This window comes from Pipistrellus hanaki (assembly GCF_964339955.1).
Source record: "Pipistrellus hanaki genome assembly, chromosome: 12".
NCBI classification, from domain to species: domain Eukaryota; kingdom Metazoa; phylum Chordata; class Mammalia; order Chiroptera; family Vespertilionidae; genus Pipistrellus; species Pipistrellus hanaki.
In genome coordinates this window covers 9,040,331-9,055,795 of record NC_140514.1, presented here as the reverse complement: position 1 = coordinate 9,055,795, position 15,465 = coordinate 9,040,331, and the positions used below count along the sequence as shown (strand labels likewise).

Sequence of the window (15,465 nt, the reverse complement as noted above, 5' to 3'; positions counted from 1 at the left end):
ACTCTTACAAAAAAAGACAGATCTGTGGAATTTGACCACACATATTGTTTGGGCTAATTTAGTTAGTGCTAGAGAAATGGCCAAGAAAATCCCGAAAACACATAGCCGTGGCTAAACTAAGAGACTTGAGGGTTGAAGAGAGAAAGCAACAATAGGCATAACCTTATTTGATTGCTAAGATTTTTTAGAACTTAAGACTATAATGCCTCCTAAGTATGGCACTGCCTCCTCAGTTAATAAAATAAAAATAAAGAAATGTATATAGCACACAAAGGCAATGGAAGCTTTATCTGAAATAGCAAAGATGTTCTAAACTAGAATTTAGAGTTGGTTTTAAGTTTCTGTACCCCCTTTTAAGTCTTAAAGATTGAAGTTAGAATCAAACCCCAGTGAATATAAGATAATCTACATTTGGGGAATGACAAGTATTGGTAGAATACAATTCTTCTTATAGAAAACCATTTTTAATAAGAATTTAGATATATATATCCAAGTGCTTTTTGTGCTCGAGTGTCTTAAATACTCGCCTTCATCTGCTCTATTTATTTCATGTTCAGGAAGCCTGGAGCTGCTGGGTCTGGAAGGTGAACCCACAGATGGCTGCAATGAAGGAAGCTCATCAACATCTCTCAAATTAGCAAGCATATCTTGTAGTTTTGACCTATTGGGCCCTAGCCCAAAGAAAGGAGGGAGAGAACAAGAGAGAGGATATAGAATTACTCAACTGCATTAAAATGGTGCCATAAACTTTATTCACAACTGCCAACATTCATCTTTAAAGCTACCCTTCTATATTAGAAAGCAATTATTTTCCAAATTATTTTAAAAGTTTATTTCTTAAAAAGACATATTTTACATATATTTTTAAAATTAAGCTAATGAAGTATCACTATTTGTATAGAAAAAATGTTCATGTTCAATGTCAACCATTAAAAATAATATTCTATAATATTATTCGTGCATATTGGTCTAAATTCAGATAGACACCACAGACTGTGAAGCTACTGCTATATACCAAATTAAACAATAACATCACTTTTTGATTGTTTGCTTAAATTAAGTTGCATTTATCGCCTGACACCGTGAAGCTATGGTACCCGAAGTGAAGTCTCATGCCCTGCCGATTACTTACCTGACACTTGATTCTTCCTTCTCCCACATCCCTGTTTTGACTGTTTTATATAGGAGAGAGGCTGAAACAGATCTTCGGTAGTTTTTCCTGTTATAAGTTTAATTAAGAATGGGAAATCTTACCCATAGTCCGTTATGTTTTTTCCTATACCAGCATAAGCAATTTTAACTAATACCTAGAAATATATTTCAATACAGCATGACTGGAGTACACAATTTGACTGGAAATATATCTACTAGGCCATATTTAAAAAATTAGATCTTTCCCAATGAGTAAATAATTCAATTAATAAAATATTTATAGATTATAATTAATGCTTCACTTATCAATTCAAAGCTTTGTTTCAGTTCTGTTTTTATCATCTTAACTTGTTCCCAGACTACCATTTATCTAGATAATATGAACTGACAATGAAAACAAAATGTGCTGAACCTGTCTATACCCTCTCCAGCTTCAGTAAAAGACATAAAAATTTTTCCCTATAGAGAGTCATTTTTCCTCATCATACTAAAAAACTTTATGCTTTATGCCTAAATACTGATCATAATCCCTACATTCAGGAAATAACTCAAATTAATAGGAATACTGTTCCAGTCAAATGGTGCAGTTTTAGATCTTAAAGTGCTAAATTTCAACTACAGCAATGCCTTGATATTTGACAAGAAATGAACAATCAATATAATAAATAATACATGGGTTCTACGTAAGTCCTGAAACCGTACCAATTTAAAGATCTTTTACATTTCAAGACATTATTGCAGCATAATGACTTAAAGAGATATATCAACTTTAAGTCAATCTAAAAATTAAAATATTCTTCTTGTTCTCATATATGACATACAAATTTTCCTTGAAATTTCAGTTTAAAGGGGTTGGTTATCAATCTATTTGGATAAATACAAATATTCTTGTTTTAATATTTATGTTGATTTAATTTAGATTGAGAAGACATCAAATGACATCATCTCTCAGTTATGTAATGGTTGGTACAATGATAATATCAATAATGGTCACTGACTTTTATCCCTTCAAGCTTACTTGTAAATTCTAAAATATTTTAAATAAACACTTAAATGTTTTCCAATAACTACTGGGTTGTAAAAGAATGTCCTAACAGAAGTGATTGGTCTTTGATAAACTTTAGCATCATTACAAAAAGAAAAAATAGTATCCTTCCAATCTTCTACAACTTTCAAATACAGTTTTACTAAACTGGATTTTAATCTCACTTTATACTACTTTAATATCCCAAAGGATAAAATTCCTGTTGCCAAAAAGGGAGACATTCATACTGTCAATAAGAGGAAGCACAAAGAGGTAGTTTCACCTTGTTCTCCTAAAAAGATGTTTAATGTTTTCAGGGATGTTTGAAAGCTTTTGTATTTCCACTTTACAGGCTTAACTAGAGCTATTGCTAAACTTTAATCGTTTGCATAGTGAATTATATATATGATTCACAGGGCTAGAAATTTAATTTTAGCTTCTCTTTTTCATGTGGCACACATTTTATTGAAAAGAAAAAAGCTAATTGGTAATGTTATAAATGGAATTGGCCAAAAGTTTTAAATTAATAAATACTTTTAGAAATTGTGTATTTGTGCCCTGTATAGCATATAATGGTGAAAGCAAATGAACTGTGTGTAATGAACATATAGAATATTCAGGGGTAGAAATTAACTTGCTCTGTCTCTAAATTCTAAAATTATAAGCAATAATTTTGGTGGATTGCCAGAGGGTCAAACTAGATGAGATTTAAAATGGTCAACAGTGAAAAATCATGATTATAATTAAATACAAATGTTTTTAAAAAACAAATTATCACTATGTTTGAATATACAGTCCCACATTCTCATAAGGCTCTGGATTTATTATTGGGATATATTATGATTCCACAATAATATGTATAGTTTTTCTTTTTTCTTGTAGAATTTCATAATTAAATAGCTAACCATTTAATTTCAACCCCCGAGAGCAGGTGAAAAGGAAAGAGGTCAGGAGTAGAAAAGAAAAAGAGTAAGTAGTTTTAGGAAAACATTGAAAAAAAATTGGGGGATATGAAAGAGGCAAGATTTATGATTTACAGATACAATGTTTTCCACTTACTCTTCACCCCCTTTTTCCCCTTTCTCTCCTTTTTGTATTGTTCCTTGAGTTTGGTAATTACTCCCTGGTCCACATTCCAAGCTTCAGGCATGAGACACTGGTCTTCCTTTTCTAAACAAAGTGAAACAAATGAAACAGCCTTTTTCAATGAAATATTAAACACTGTAAGTAAATAGTTATGAATGACATAACTATTTTCTCCTTAGTATCATTAATTAAAAAAAACAAACATTAGCTATATGTCACACAAAATACAGTATCTAAGAAATGGTGACCAATTCAATTTCCTAGGTAATATTATTAAATTTCTCTTGAAAGAGACATAGAAAAGAAAGCACACACACCTGGAAGATGTGAGTGACTTTTAGTAAATTAGGCCCCAAAACACTAAAATCAAGAACCCATCATTTTCTGAATTAGATTATGACTGAATCACAAAATTTTTTATTAATTTACATAATGAGAGATTGTTATATAAATTTAATTAAAAAAAAGAGATTATACAAATAGACTTCAATGATCTTTTCATTTGAAAAATTTTGTTTTTGGCATGTGTTCATCAATAAATGACCATTTTTATTTTAAGGGACTTATAAGGAATACTTGAAAACTTAATTAACCTACATCTAAAATTTAAAACAATTTAATCAATCGAATAATCTCCTTAAATAGGAAACAAAGCTTCTAGTAAGAAAGAAATTACAATTACTAACTTTCACTATTTCAGGAGAAGAAAATTTAGAGAATAAATGTTACATATATTATACTTACTATAAAAAAATTTATATACTATATAATGTCATGTGTTAGCTCAGAACTCTTGCTTTAACTCAAGACTCATAGATCCAACTGCTCATTCTACATTTCCCTTTGGAAGTCTAACTAGTATCTCAAACTAACCATACAAATCAGAATCCCAATCTTCCCCCCTGCAATCTGTTCTATCCACAGGATTCCCCGTTTAATTTGATGACAATTCCATTTGCTCAGACAAAAATCCGCTCTTTCTTTAATCCAACATCAACTATTTCAGGAAATACTGTTTTTTTCCTACCTTCAAGCACATCTAGAATCTGACTACTATTCAAATATATACTACTTCCCTAACCACTCCCTTGCTAGAGTTACTGCAATAGTTGTCCTCTCTTCCCACCAAGACTATTATCAAGACTGGTTGCCCTGGGTTCTTTAGAATCCAGAGTAATGCTTTAACATAAAAGTCAGATCCTGCCATCCTTGTGTTCAAAACTCTGAGTGATTTGGTCAGTTCTTACTATATTTCCCTTAGAAAAACTCTGCTCCAGAAACTCTAGCTTTCTTGAATTCTTTAAGCATACTACGGCTGCTGTATCTTAGGGCATGTGCTCTGGCTTTCTTTCCCCCCCGAACACTTTCTCCAGATCCATATGCCTATTTCCCCTCATCAACTTAAAATCTTTTGCTCACATGTTATCCTCTCATGGTGCTTATCATGTACACCTTATTTTAAATTGTAATGACCCCACACCCACTTCTCTCTATCTGCCTTATTCTGTTCTACATTTTCTATTTTCCATTGCATTTATCATCTTCTGACATACTATTCATGCACTGTGCTTAGTGCTTATATCCTCATACTAGACTGCAGGGACAACAGAAATAGAGATCCTCATCTAGAACACTTGCCACACAGAAGGCATTTTATCAATATCTGTTTAATGATTGGACTAAACAAAAGAAACCAGAATAAACAGTAATCTGTCTATTCTTAACAAGTTCCAATCCACAGTTTTTAAAATATGGTTATTAGGCCAGTGGATATACTAAAAACAAACTCAAATTTCTTATAAACATAACTATAATCTATCAATAGTAGAAAGTCTCTTTTTCCAGAAAGAGCTCACAATAAAAAAATGTTAATTTTCATCAACCAGGTCTTAATCATTAATTAAAATGGGTGGCTTCTGGATCCTAAAATGCCTTCAATTGTGTGATTTTAAATTAGTCTTAATTTTTTTTAAATAAAAATATTATCCTTATTATAATCTTAACTATACTTATAATAACAATGAAAGGTCTTAGAAGTTGTGAGGCAAAAATTTACGTGGCAGAAACTAACAAGATTCTTAAACCTAAGCATATTCACCTTTACAGGGGTGTGAGGAGGGATAAAGGACGCACTTAAAATGGTTTAAATGTCCATTCAACTACACAGGTTTTGCCATCTAGTTCTGTTAATTGCTTAAAAGTGGAATGCTTTGAATTCGTAGCAGGCTAGGTTAAAATGTACACACGGTCATCATATAATATGTGAGACCATGACTCACGCCTTAAAGCTAAGGAAGTTACATATGGGACAGCACAACTGTATTTGGAGGAAAATAAATCCCAAACACCACCGCAATAAGAATGGTAGTGAAAAGGGCCAACTATTATTATTCAGATGTATGACTCCTTAAAGAAAGACCTTTGTGTAACACAGTGGATCTAGCTATATTGATAGAATTGTTGCCTGAAATATTTGAATAACTTGATATATAAGCTCATCCTATACAATAAAAGGCAAATATGCAAATCTACCAAATGGTGGAACGACCAGTCGCTATAATGAGCACTGACCACCAGGGGACAGATGCTCAATGCGGGAGCTGCCCCCTGGTGGTCAGTGCACTCCCATAGGGGGGAGCACCGCTCAGCCGGAAGATAGCTGAGCACAGTGGCAGTGGCAGGAGCCTCTCCTGCCTCCAAGGCAGCGCTAAAGAGCAGTGAGCTGAGCAGTAAGGAGCAGCAAGCAAGTGGGCCATAAGGAGCACGGGCTCCCGGACTGCGAGAGGGATGTCTGACTGTCGGCTTAGGCCTGCTCTCCCTGATGGGCCCAGACTGTGAAAGGGCGCAGGCTGGGCTGAGGGACCCCTGAGTGCACAGATCTTTGTGTACCGGCCGTTAAGTTATGGAATAAGACAGAAGAGAGACTAATTTCACTTTAACTTCCTCTGATTTCCAAACTTTGTTCTGGGGAGGGGAAAAGGTCAATCACTAAAATAGCCATTATATTCACCATATTATGATTTCAAGTGATTATCCCAAAAAATTTTTCAAATATTTGCCATGAAAAAGAAGTGGTATTAACATTATGAGATCCCTGAAGGAAAAGGGACAAGAAAATATTAGGATAGTTACTCATTCTCTAACCTTTATCAGTCTTTAAAGTACAGAGACTATAAACTAAGGGTGATCTAAAATTCTTTAACCTCGAGAAAATTTTCTCTCATTCCAAAACACTTGTTTTATTAACTCCTGTTAGACATTTAAAATATTAAACACGCTTAGAACAATTCACACACAAAATCTGATGCCTTTGCAAGCTGACAAAACCTGACTGGAATGGTAAACTACAATTTTTAAACTTTACTTCTTTTTGTACCGAAGATGCCAGAGATGAGCTCTCTAAATCCTCTAACGCAGCAATGTCCAACCTTTTTCATCTCACGACATACACAAACTAATTACTAACATACTGCAGCACACCAAAATATATATTTTTTGCCAATCTGACAAAAAAAAATAGGCATAATTTTTATTCATTCACACTGACGGCTTTTGCTGTGTTGGCTGGTATCATTTAGATCAGTGCCCCTGACTAAATACAATAGTTAGGCATTTTATGTTTTTAAAATCCTTACAGCATACCTGTTGAAAATCACTGCTCTAATATATTGTCATATTCAATTTCCACAAAATCTAGATATGCAAGTTCTACTGACTAGGCAGAAAAAGCATTCTGAAAGTATGTGAATTCAAATTATTTTCATACTACAATCTTCTTTAACACACACAACACAAACACAGACACTAGACAAAAGGTGATAGTAATAAAAAAAGTTCACTGGCTCAACATTTCAACATTATGAGAGATTTAAAGTGTTCTTTAAGATGTTGCCCTCCTGGAAAAAAATATTCATTAATTTTCTTTACATAATGTCTCTGGTTGGATCCAGTATCCTTCCTTACCCCAATCTGTTCCGTCACCGGCACTTCTAGATTCACTGTCGCCTTCCTCTGATGTAACTAAGAAGTCGAACTGCTTTAGAGCTTCTTCTGTATCTCGATCGTCACTGCTCTCAGGCAATGCTTTTTTCCTAACAATCTATTGAGAAAACATGCCAAATTAAAATATATTATGGAAGTAATTTAAATAAGGGAGAAGGTACCTCTTTACCATTGACTGACAAAACCCAATTATTGTTTTCTGTAGAAAGTGTATCTATGTAATACCCATTCAACAGTGGAAAACAGATGTCTCTTTAAAAAGTGTATACATTATAATATTATACATTTTAAAGTAGTAATTTAAATTTTGTTCAATGATTTATTGTTGTAAATAAACTAATGGAATCATATATTAAAAACACTAGACCACATGTGTCAAACACAAGGCCCGCGGGCCAAATCCAGCCCGCCAGGCCTTGCAATGTGGCCCGCACCGCGCTGTCATCACTACACTCCGCTGTCAGTTTATGACATTGTCAGTTTATGACTGTTCAGTAAACCATTCGGCCCGCGATTTAGGCTGGATTTTAGATTTTGGCCCCTTCTCTGATTGAGTTCGACACCCCTACACTAGACCATAAGATACCTATTTAAATTAGATAGAAAAAATACGTACTGTATTAAAAGAAACACAACCAAATCATATTTCTTGGATACAGTTTGTCCCAAAAAAGAAACCTTTATAAAACATTGCAAGAGCTTTCAGAATATAACCATGATCAATTTTAACTATAATACATCATTCCCTTATAAAATTTATAATCACAAAAACTACAAACTCGGTAACGCATGCCTTAGAAGCTATTCTGTTTGTGGCAGGGGGGTGGAGGAGTAGGGAAGGAATTCCCATTATTATTTCTACTGTCTCAAACTTGCATCAATTTTCTCCAATAACTCTCTATATATTCAAGTTTTTTCTAAAATATGGATGATACAGAGTGAGACTTGACTTAGATTTAATAGCAAATCTAGTAAGGGCTGTAATATCTCATTTTTTATATATATATTTAGGAATCTCTGGAATCACAAATCCAGTTGGAAGATCAAAACTTAGCCTAATGCATGCAGAGATGATTTTTTATGTTTTTATTAATATATTTTATTAATTTTTTACAGAGAGAGGGATAGAGAGTTTAGAAACATCAATGAGAGAGAAACATCAATCAGCTGCCTCCTGCACACCTCCTACTGGGGATGTGCCCGAGACCAAGGTACATGTCCTTGACCAGAATCGAACCTGGGACCTTTCAGTCTGCAGGTCGAAGCTCTATCCACTGAGCAAAACTCCGGTTAGGGCCAGAGATGATTTTTTTTTAAAAGAATACATTTTTATTGATTTCAGAGAGAAAAGGAGAGGGAGATAGAAACATCAATGATGAGAGAGAATCATTGATCAGCTGCCTCTTGCATGCCCCCTAATGGGGATATACTTGGGCTGTGCCCTGACTGGAAATCAAACCATGACCTCCTGATTCAGAGGTCAACACTCAGCCGCTGAGCCACACGAGCCGGGCCAAAGATGATCTGTTAGATCTATATGCCAATACTTTTTATGAATTATCTCCTTCTTGGTCACCTCCACAACCAGAAGCCCAAACAAATTAGGACAACAAGTTTTCAGCTTCTTTTGAAAAAATGGACTCAGTATCTCAGCTTCTTCACTCCATGCAAAACAGAAATAGCATGATCTGATCAAACTTTACCGATGGACTGTTTTGAGTAGTTTAAACATGTAATGGTAAAACATACAGATCGATGGGACAGACTAGTGACTCTAGAAGTAGACTCTAAGAGATAACAATTACCTGACTTGGATGGCCCTGCTCTTATGCTCATGACTGATACCACTTGTCAATCACAGCATTTTTAATCTAAAGCCAGATACACCCTCAGGAATCCTTCTCAATGCACACTCCAGGAAGCTACTATAAATAGAAAAAAGCTGGCACAGTGGATGAAACCTACTCTGCCTTTCCTGGTGTATATAAAAACAGAATAGGAGAAATCATGGATTCTCAAATGATGCTAGAATAATTGGTTTAACTATTTAGAATATTTCCCTAAAATCAAGACATACTATAATATTAACCTAAAATCAAGAAATGCTATAAAAATATCTGGAATCGTAAATTCAGAGTCTGAATGTATTTTCAACATTAGTTATAACTAAGTATTGTATTAAGTCACTAGACTAACTCTTTGGGGGGAAAACAACTGTTTCTAAGTCTCATCTCCTCTCTATAACCTAATAAAGAAGGGAAATAAATGGCAAGATGAAAACCCACTGTCTATCAAGTATCCCATTTAAATAAATAAACAAAAATTCCTGTATTTTTGCCGAAACCGGTTTGGCTCAGTAGATAGAGCGTCGCCTGCAGACTGAAAGGTCCCAGGTTCGATTCTGGTCAAGGGCATGTACCTTGGTTGCGGGCACATGCCCAGTAGGGAGTGTGCAGGAGGCTGATCGATGTTTCTCTCTCATTGATGTTTCTATCTATCTCTTTCCCTTTCTCTCTGTAAAAAATCAATAAAATATATATATTTTTTAAAACTCCTGTATTTTTAATGGCGAGACATAGGAAAAAAGTGAATTGTGGTTACCAATGGAGAGTAGATTAGTAAATGGGAATGGATGGAGTTTATTGTAATAAGCATGTATTACTTTTCTTCCCTATATCTAAGGTTCCCCCTACTCCTGCCCAGAGAAACAATAATCTGGAAATAATAATTTGACAGTCTCTGATGGAAGCAGAGGACATAAAGAACAAAGAAGTAACACTTAGAAAATACTTATAGTCAAATATATCATTTTCATATATAGTGTCTCACATTCTTCACAAAATCCTCTGGGGATAAGATGGATGTGTATTATAATCCTCATTTTACAAACTAAACAGTTAAGCCTAAAGGTTTAATAAGCACAGATAATTAGTAACAGAACTGGGACTTAAACCCAAGGCTTTTGACTTCAGGTTCAGTCTGCTTTCTATTACCTTACATTCCTCTTCATAAATAAAAGTGGAAGAGGAAATGTGATTATTTTCCTAGTCAAAGCAAAGCATGCCCTTATTTCTTACTGTTAAAAAAATAGGAAAAAGAAAAGGAGGCAGAAAGAAGAAGAGAAAGAAGGGAGTTGGAAAGGAAAAAAGTAGGGAGAAAGAAAAGAGAGGGGGGGAGAAGAGGGTAGGAGGGGATAGAATAGAGAAGGGAAGAGAAGGGAGAAAAAGCAATTTAGAGACACCTCTTAGTGTAAGAAACTACCAAGGGAGAGTCAATAAACTTATAAAGATGTAAGCAAAATTACAGAAAAATCCTAAACAAGCTTGAAGAAACCTAATGGAAGAGTTCTGAAAGTCTGTAGAACTTGTCTGCCAAAGCAGCCCTGACAAGAAAACAGCATCAATTAGAGTTGATGCCAGTCGCCATTAGGGACTATAATGGGTCTGTCAGTTCTATTGTCTTATAGCAGCAAATAACACTGCATTGTTACAACACACAAAGTTTACCGTATTCACTAGCTCTATAGAAATGTTGAAATGTTTAATGAACTAACAAAAAGTCAAAAAATGAGGCCCTTAATAGAAAGCTGCTATACTAAAAGTATTCCTGATTATGCAATAAATACTAAAAACTTGTATACTTCTTCAAATTCATAAAAAAAAAAAAAATAAAGATAAGGTTTAGGTTGAAAGATATGTGTTATTTTTACAGTACACATACAATTCCCTAGAAATAATTATATCTGAGTTATCCAACTCACTGTTGAAGTATCAATGACGCTTTTCTCTCGTCCATCAATGTCGTCATCATCGTCTTCATCACTGAAGTCTGCAGCTGCACTTTCAGGGAATTTGAAATTATCCAGTACAGAGGCAGAATCTGTTAACTCTGATTTCCTGGTTTAAAACATGTACACTTTGCTCAGTTCATGTTTTAAACTCAACATAAGAATTAATCTGTAATATGATGCATTATCTTCTGTTTATACTGTAATCATGTTTCCTCAAATAACATTATGAATGACATTGATTCTTATCCATATAATTATAATATAGGAAGCAATATAGAAAGTGATTACTTTTTACTTTGCAACCCTATCTATTTAGATTAATGGTAATCTAATTAATGGTAATCTCCTGATTCAGATGTATTTTGATCCTGTTAACTTTTATGTATTTCTTCTTAAAAATATTTTTTCTCTCTGCCAAACTTTATTCTTTTCCTCTATGCTACTCTTACTATTACACATAAGTTTCCATAACTAAAAAATAACTAGAAAATATGTCATTTTTCTCTGATGCAATCTTCTATTTCTGAACAGCTAACGAACTGAAAAAAGCAAATGTGCACATCAAGTTACTAAATACAATATATTACTCAAATCAGCCGAAGCCGGTTTGGCTCAGTGGTAGAGCGTCGGTCTGAGGACTGAAGGGTCCCAGGTTCGATTCCGGTCAAGGGCATGTATGTACATTGGTTGCGGGCATGTCCCTGGTAGGGGGTATGCAAGAGGCAGCTGGTCGATGTTTCTCTCTCATCGACGTTTCTAGCTCTCTATCTCTCTCCCTTCCTCTCTGTGAAAAATCAATAAAATATATTTTTAAAAATATATATATATTACTCAAATCAACATTTCTACAAAACTTCATCTTATTAGTGAGCATTAAACTTCTGGAAATGATTTCAAATATGTAAGATTTTAATTTAGCTCCCTAAAAATACATCTAGTAAACAATTTCCTATTGACCAGAAAGAATGATTTATCTCTAGTTCATTAAAAAAATGTTTTAGAAACAAAGGTACGTCTGTGGAAAAATATAGCCACAACTATGGACAAAATTTTCAAGACAAATAATAAATTTCAAATCTGCAGGAAGCTACGTTTGAGGTTTTTCCACCTTATTCTTCACCTCTACATAATTAGACATTCAGAATAATATCTTTGTCAGCTTCCAAAGATAGGTCAGACCAAAACACAAGACAACTAGAGTGGTCCTTTCTGAAGGCCTTTATACTGACTTGAGTTAACCCTTTAGGTCAAACTATAAGCAAGAATGCCGACATTGTCTATGTCTACACAAAGAAACAATCTACATCTCACATTTATAAAAACAACTTAATGTAGTTTTAATTATTAATGAATACATTTAAGAAGACTCCAATGACATCTGTTTACAAAAGTCATATTTTTAAACATTTACCTAAATCTCATAATTTTAGTTTATGGTCAAGAGAACAGAAACTATGTTTTCACTAAACAGCAATTTTCAACCTTTTTCATGTCATGGCACACATAAACTACTAAAATTCTGTGGCACATCAAAAAATAATATATATTTTAGTGATCAGAAAAAAAAAGGGGGGGGTATAATTTTTATTCATTTACACCACATGGCTATTGTTGTGTTGGCTGTTATCATTTTTTCATTTGACAATCTAAGGGAAAAGCCATCAGTGCCCCTGACGAAATAAACAAAAGTGGCTATGATAAGGTTTACTTCTAAAGGTTTACTTCTTAAAAATTTTTAACTACATTTCCAAAATAAGATCTTTTATGAAGTTCTAATAGTAAGTGACTAAGCTTCAGGATATTAAAATCTGTATTAAATCCATAAATTTCAAGCTAATATCTTAAATAAAAAATATTCTTAAAATATCATAAACTCTTAAAAAAAATCATAAACTCTAATCACTGTTATCTTCTAATAAATTTTAAATTCTTGTTAAACTTTATTATAATTATTGCTGTAGCAGTGTCTAAAAGTGCAAGTGTCATAAATATCACCCATAAACCAAATATATTTACTAAAAACTGAAGTTATAGCTAAAACACTTTCCAGACAAAATACTTACCCAATCATTGCTGTATCTTTAACTTCACCTTCTGTGCCATTTATGAGTGAGTCCTGATTTTTGTCATCTTCTCTGTCTGTGACATCACTTGAAAAGCCCAACAAAGCTCGCACTCGTTTGGACTTCACATCTAGAATAGTATCTGTGTAACCCACCTCCTGTAGATACCTGTGTATAAAGATGATCCTTACAATTCAGCCATACTGGATCAGCATTCCATAACTTAATACATTAAAAAAGTATTTCTTTAAATCCAATGCCTGCATAGGATTTAACAGACTAGTACCATGCTAGTACGGCTTGTTAATAAATAATCTTCCAGCTGCAGATGGAGCTGTCTCTTGCAGTACCAGTCTCTACCGTCACTAAGAAAAATCAAACAACTATACAATACTCCATTCATTATATTTATCATAAAAAGAAACTGTTTCTTAATATAGCTAATAGCACATTCTTTCTTCTAGGCAGGGTTGGAGCAATCTCACTCTCAGATAAATTATTTTATGATAGTAGTTGTTATATTCAGCAATCTTTTTACATTTCTGATGTAAAGTGTCACCGTTTAAGATCTAAAGAGAATGTTTCTGGCTTACATAGTTTCCTCTATGATATGCAATAAAAAAGTATAATCCAAAGAGTCACTTCTACAGAAGGAATGCTTCTATTCTGGGACAAGTGTAAAATGAAAAATGTAGACCACAATTCAGTTGTGGAATGTGGGATGCCTGGGTACATGGGGAGAGGGACAGCAGCACAGAATAAAAGAGAATAGGCTTTGTATTAGCCTAAATGGGTGTAAAGCCCATTTCTGCCATTTTCGTTGTTACTCTAATTCTGCTGAACCTCAGCTTTCTTTCCCTTAAAAGAGATACACTTAGTAAAGTGCCTAGTATATAGAAGGCACTCGATTTCTATTAACAAAAAAAGATGACCAAAAAAGAAAAAAGAAAAAAAAAAGACCAAAAGAGGTAGTGGCAGGAACAATAAAAAGGCAAACGTCACTAATAGCACCATTAATGAATGTAACTGACAAATGTTAGGCATTAACTTATAAGTAAGCATCAGTCTATGGAGTGAGAAAGAAATCAAAGGTGGACAAGATAAGCAGTCTAAGGTCAATTTATTTCAAGACCTGGCATTAAGAGTTGTTATAACTCAAAAAGATATCTCAGAAAGATATGTGACTAAAATGGAATAAGTGCATCCTATTTAATTAAGACACTCATTTCCCAATCCTATTCAATATTTACAGAAAGGGTTAGATTAAAATTTGGATAATAAATTCCTAACTTCCCTAAACTTAATCAGGTGTTCTTACAAACTAATACAAAGGTATTATGTTTTTCCATTTTTAACAAATAATACTTGATACAAAATCACATTACAAATAACTGTTTCGAAAACTGCACTTTCCATAATTTGGCTTTACAAAATAGTTACTTTCTCGTTCACTGATAAAATGTCACCTTTCCTTTAAGAGACAGATTATGAGTCTTCTAAAGCTTTTGCAAATATCTCTTGGATTTCTCACTATAAAACTTCCCAATAAAAATCCCCAGCAGATTAAGAACATGTTTTTATTTATAAAAAAGAAAATGCATAAATCATATTTAAGACCAAAGTCAAGGCACTAGTGAAAAAATCCCTATTAAATATTAGTGAGCCCTAGCCACTTTGGCTCAGTGGACAGAGCATTGGACTGTGGACTGAAGGGTCCCGGGTTCAATTCCAATCAAGGGTACATGCTTGGGTTGTGGGCTTGATACCCAATATGGGGCGTGCAGGAGGCAGCCAATCAATGATTCTCTCTCATCACTGATGTTTCTATTTATTTCTCTCTCCCTCTTCCTTCCTCTCTGAAATCAATAAAAATATTTTTTAAAATAGTTTAAATACTAGTGAAATCTCATTTTTTTTTAACTTCAAGTAGATTAAAAAAAATTAGATATTTGGAGACATTTTATTATTCCCTTCCCACACCAAAAGGAATGGCTGGCAGGCATCCACTTTGGAAATTATAGATTTAGAATATTCACTAGCGATCTCAAATGTCCAAAACGAACAGCAAATTTCATTTTACTAAGGCATAAACCTGAATACCAATTTCAAACGTGATATGCAAGGACCAAGTACTGAGCTGGTGAGTGGGTCTCGCCCACCACCTGACATCTGAACCTCAACCCAGCTCTGCTCCCTCCTTATAGTCTCAACTACTCCTTTCATAGGATAAAGTACATGTCAGTGCAATATTTGCAAACAGGGGAAAATAAAAAAATTCTTCAATCAATTAAAAACAGAAAGCTTAAAATCACAAATTTACATATAAATACTAATTAAACTTATATTAA

The 15,465-nt window shown here is 33.9% G+C and overlaps 1 protein-coding gene across 2 annotated transcripts in view; it reads right to left on the bottom strand.

The window, feature by feature from the left end:
• The window catches only part of STRN (striatin), an 81,685-nt gene that overhangs the window by 30,955 nt on the left and 35,265 nt on the right, over positions 1-15,465 (bottom strand). Inside the window, exons 5-10 of one of the 2 annotated variants that reach the window (XM_084900600.1) lie at positions 13,118-13,285; positions 11,025-11,160; positions 7,226-7,361; positions 3,236-3,346; positions 1,133-1,219; positions 528-671 (exon numbers count right to left, since the gene is read on the bottom strand). In XM_084900600.1, the coding sequence (XP_084756726.1) occupies positions 528-671; positions 1,133-1,219; positions 3,236-3,346; positions 7,226-7,361; positions 11,025-11,160; positions 13,118-13,285 (782 nt within the window). The remainder of the gene's footprint in view (positions 1-527; positions 672-1,132; positions 1,220-3,235; positions 3,347-7,225; positions 7,362-11,024; positions 11,161-13,117; positions 13,286-15,465) is intronic. The other variant, XM_084900601.1, reaches the window with a different exon arrangement.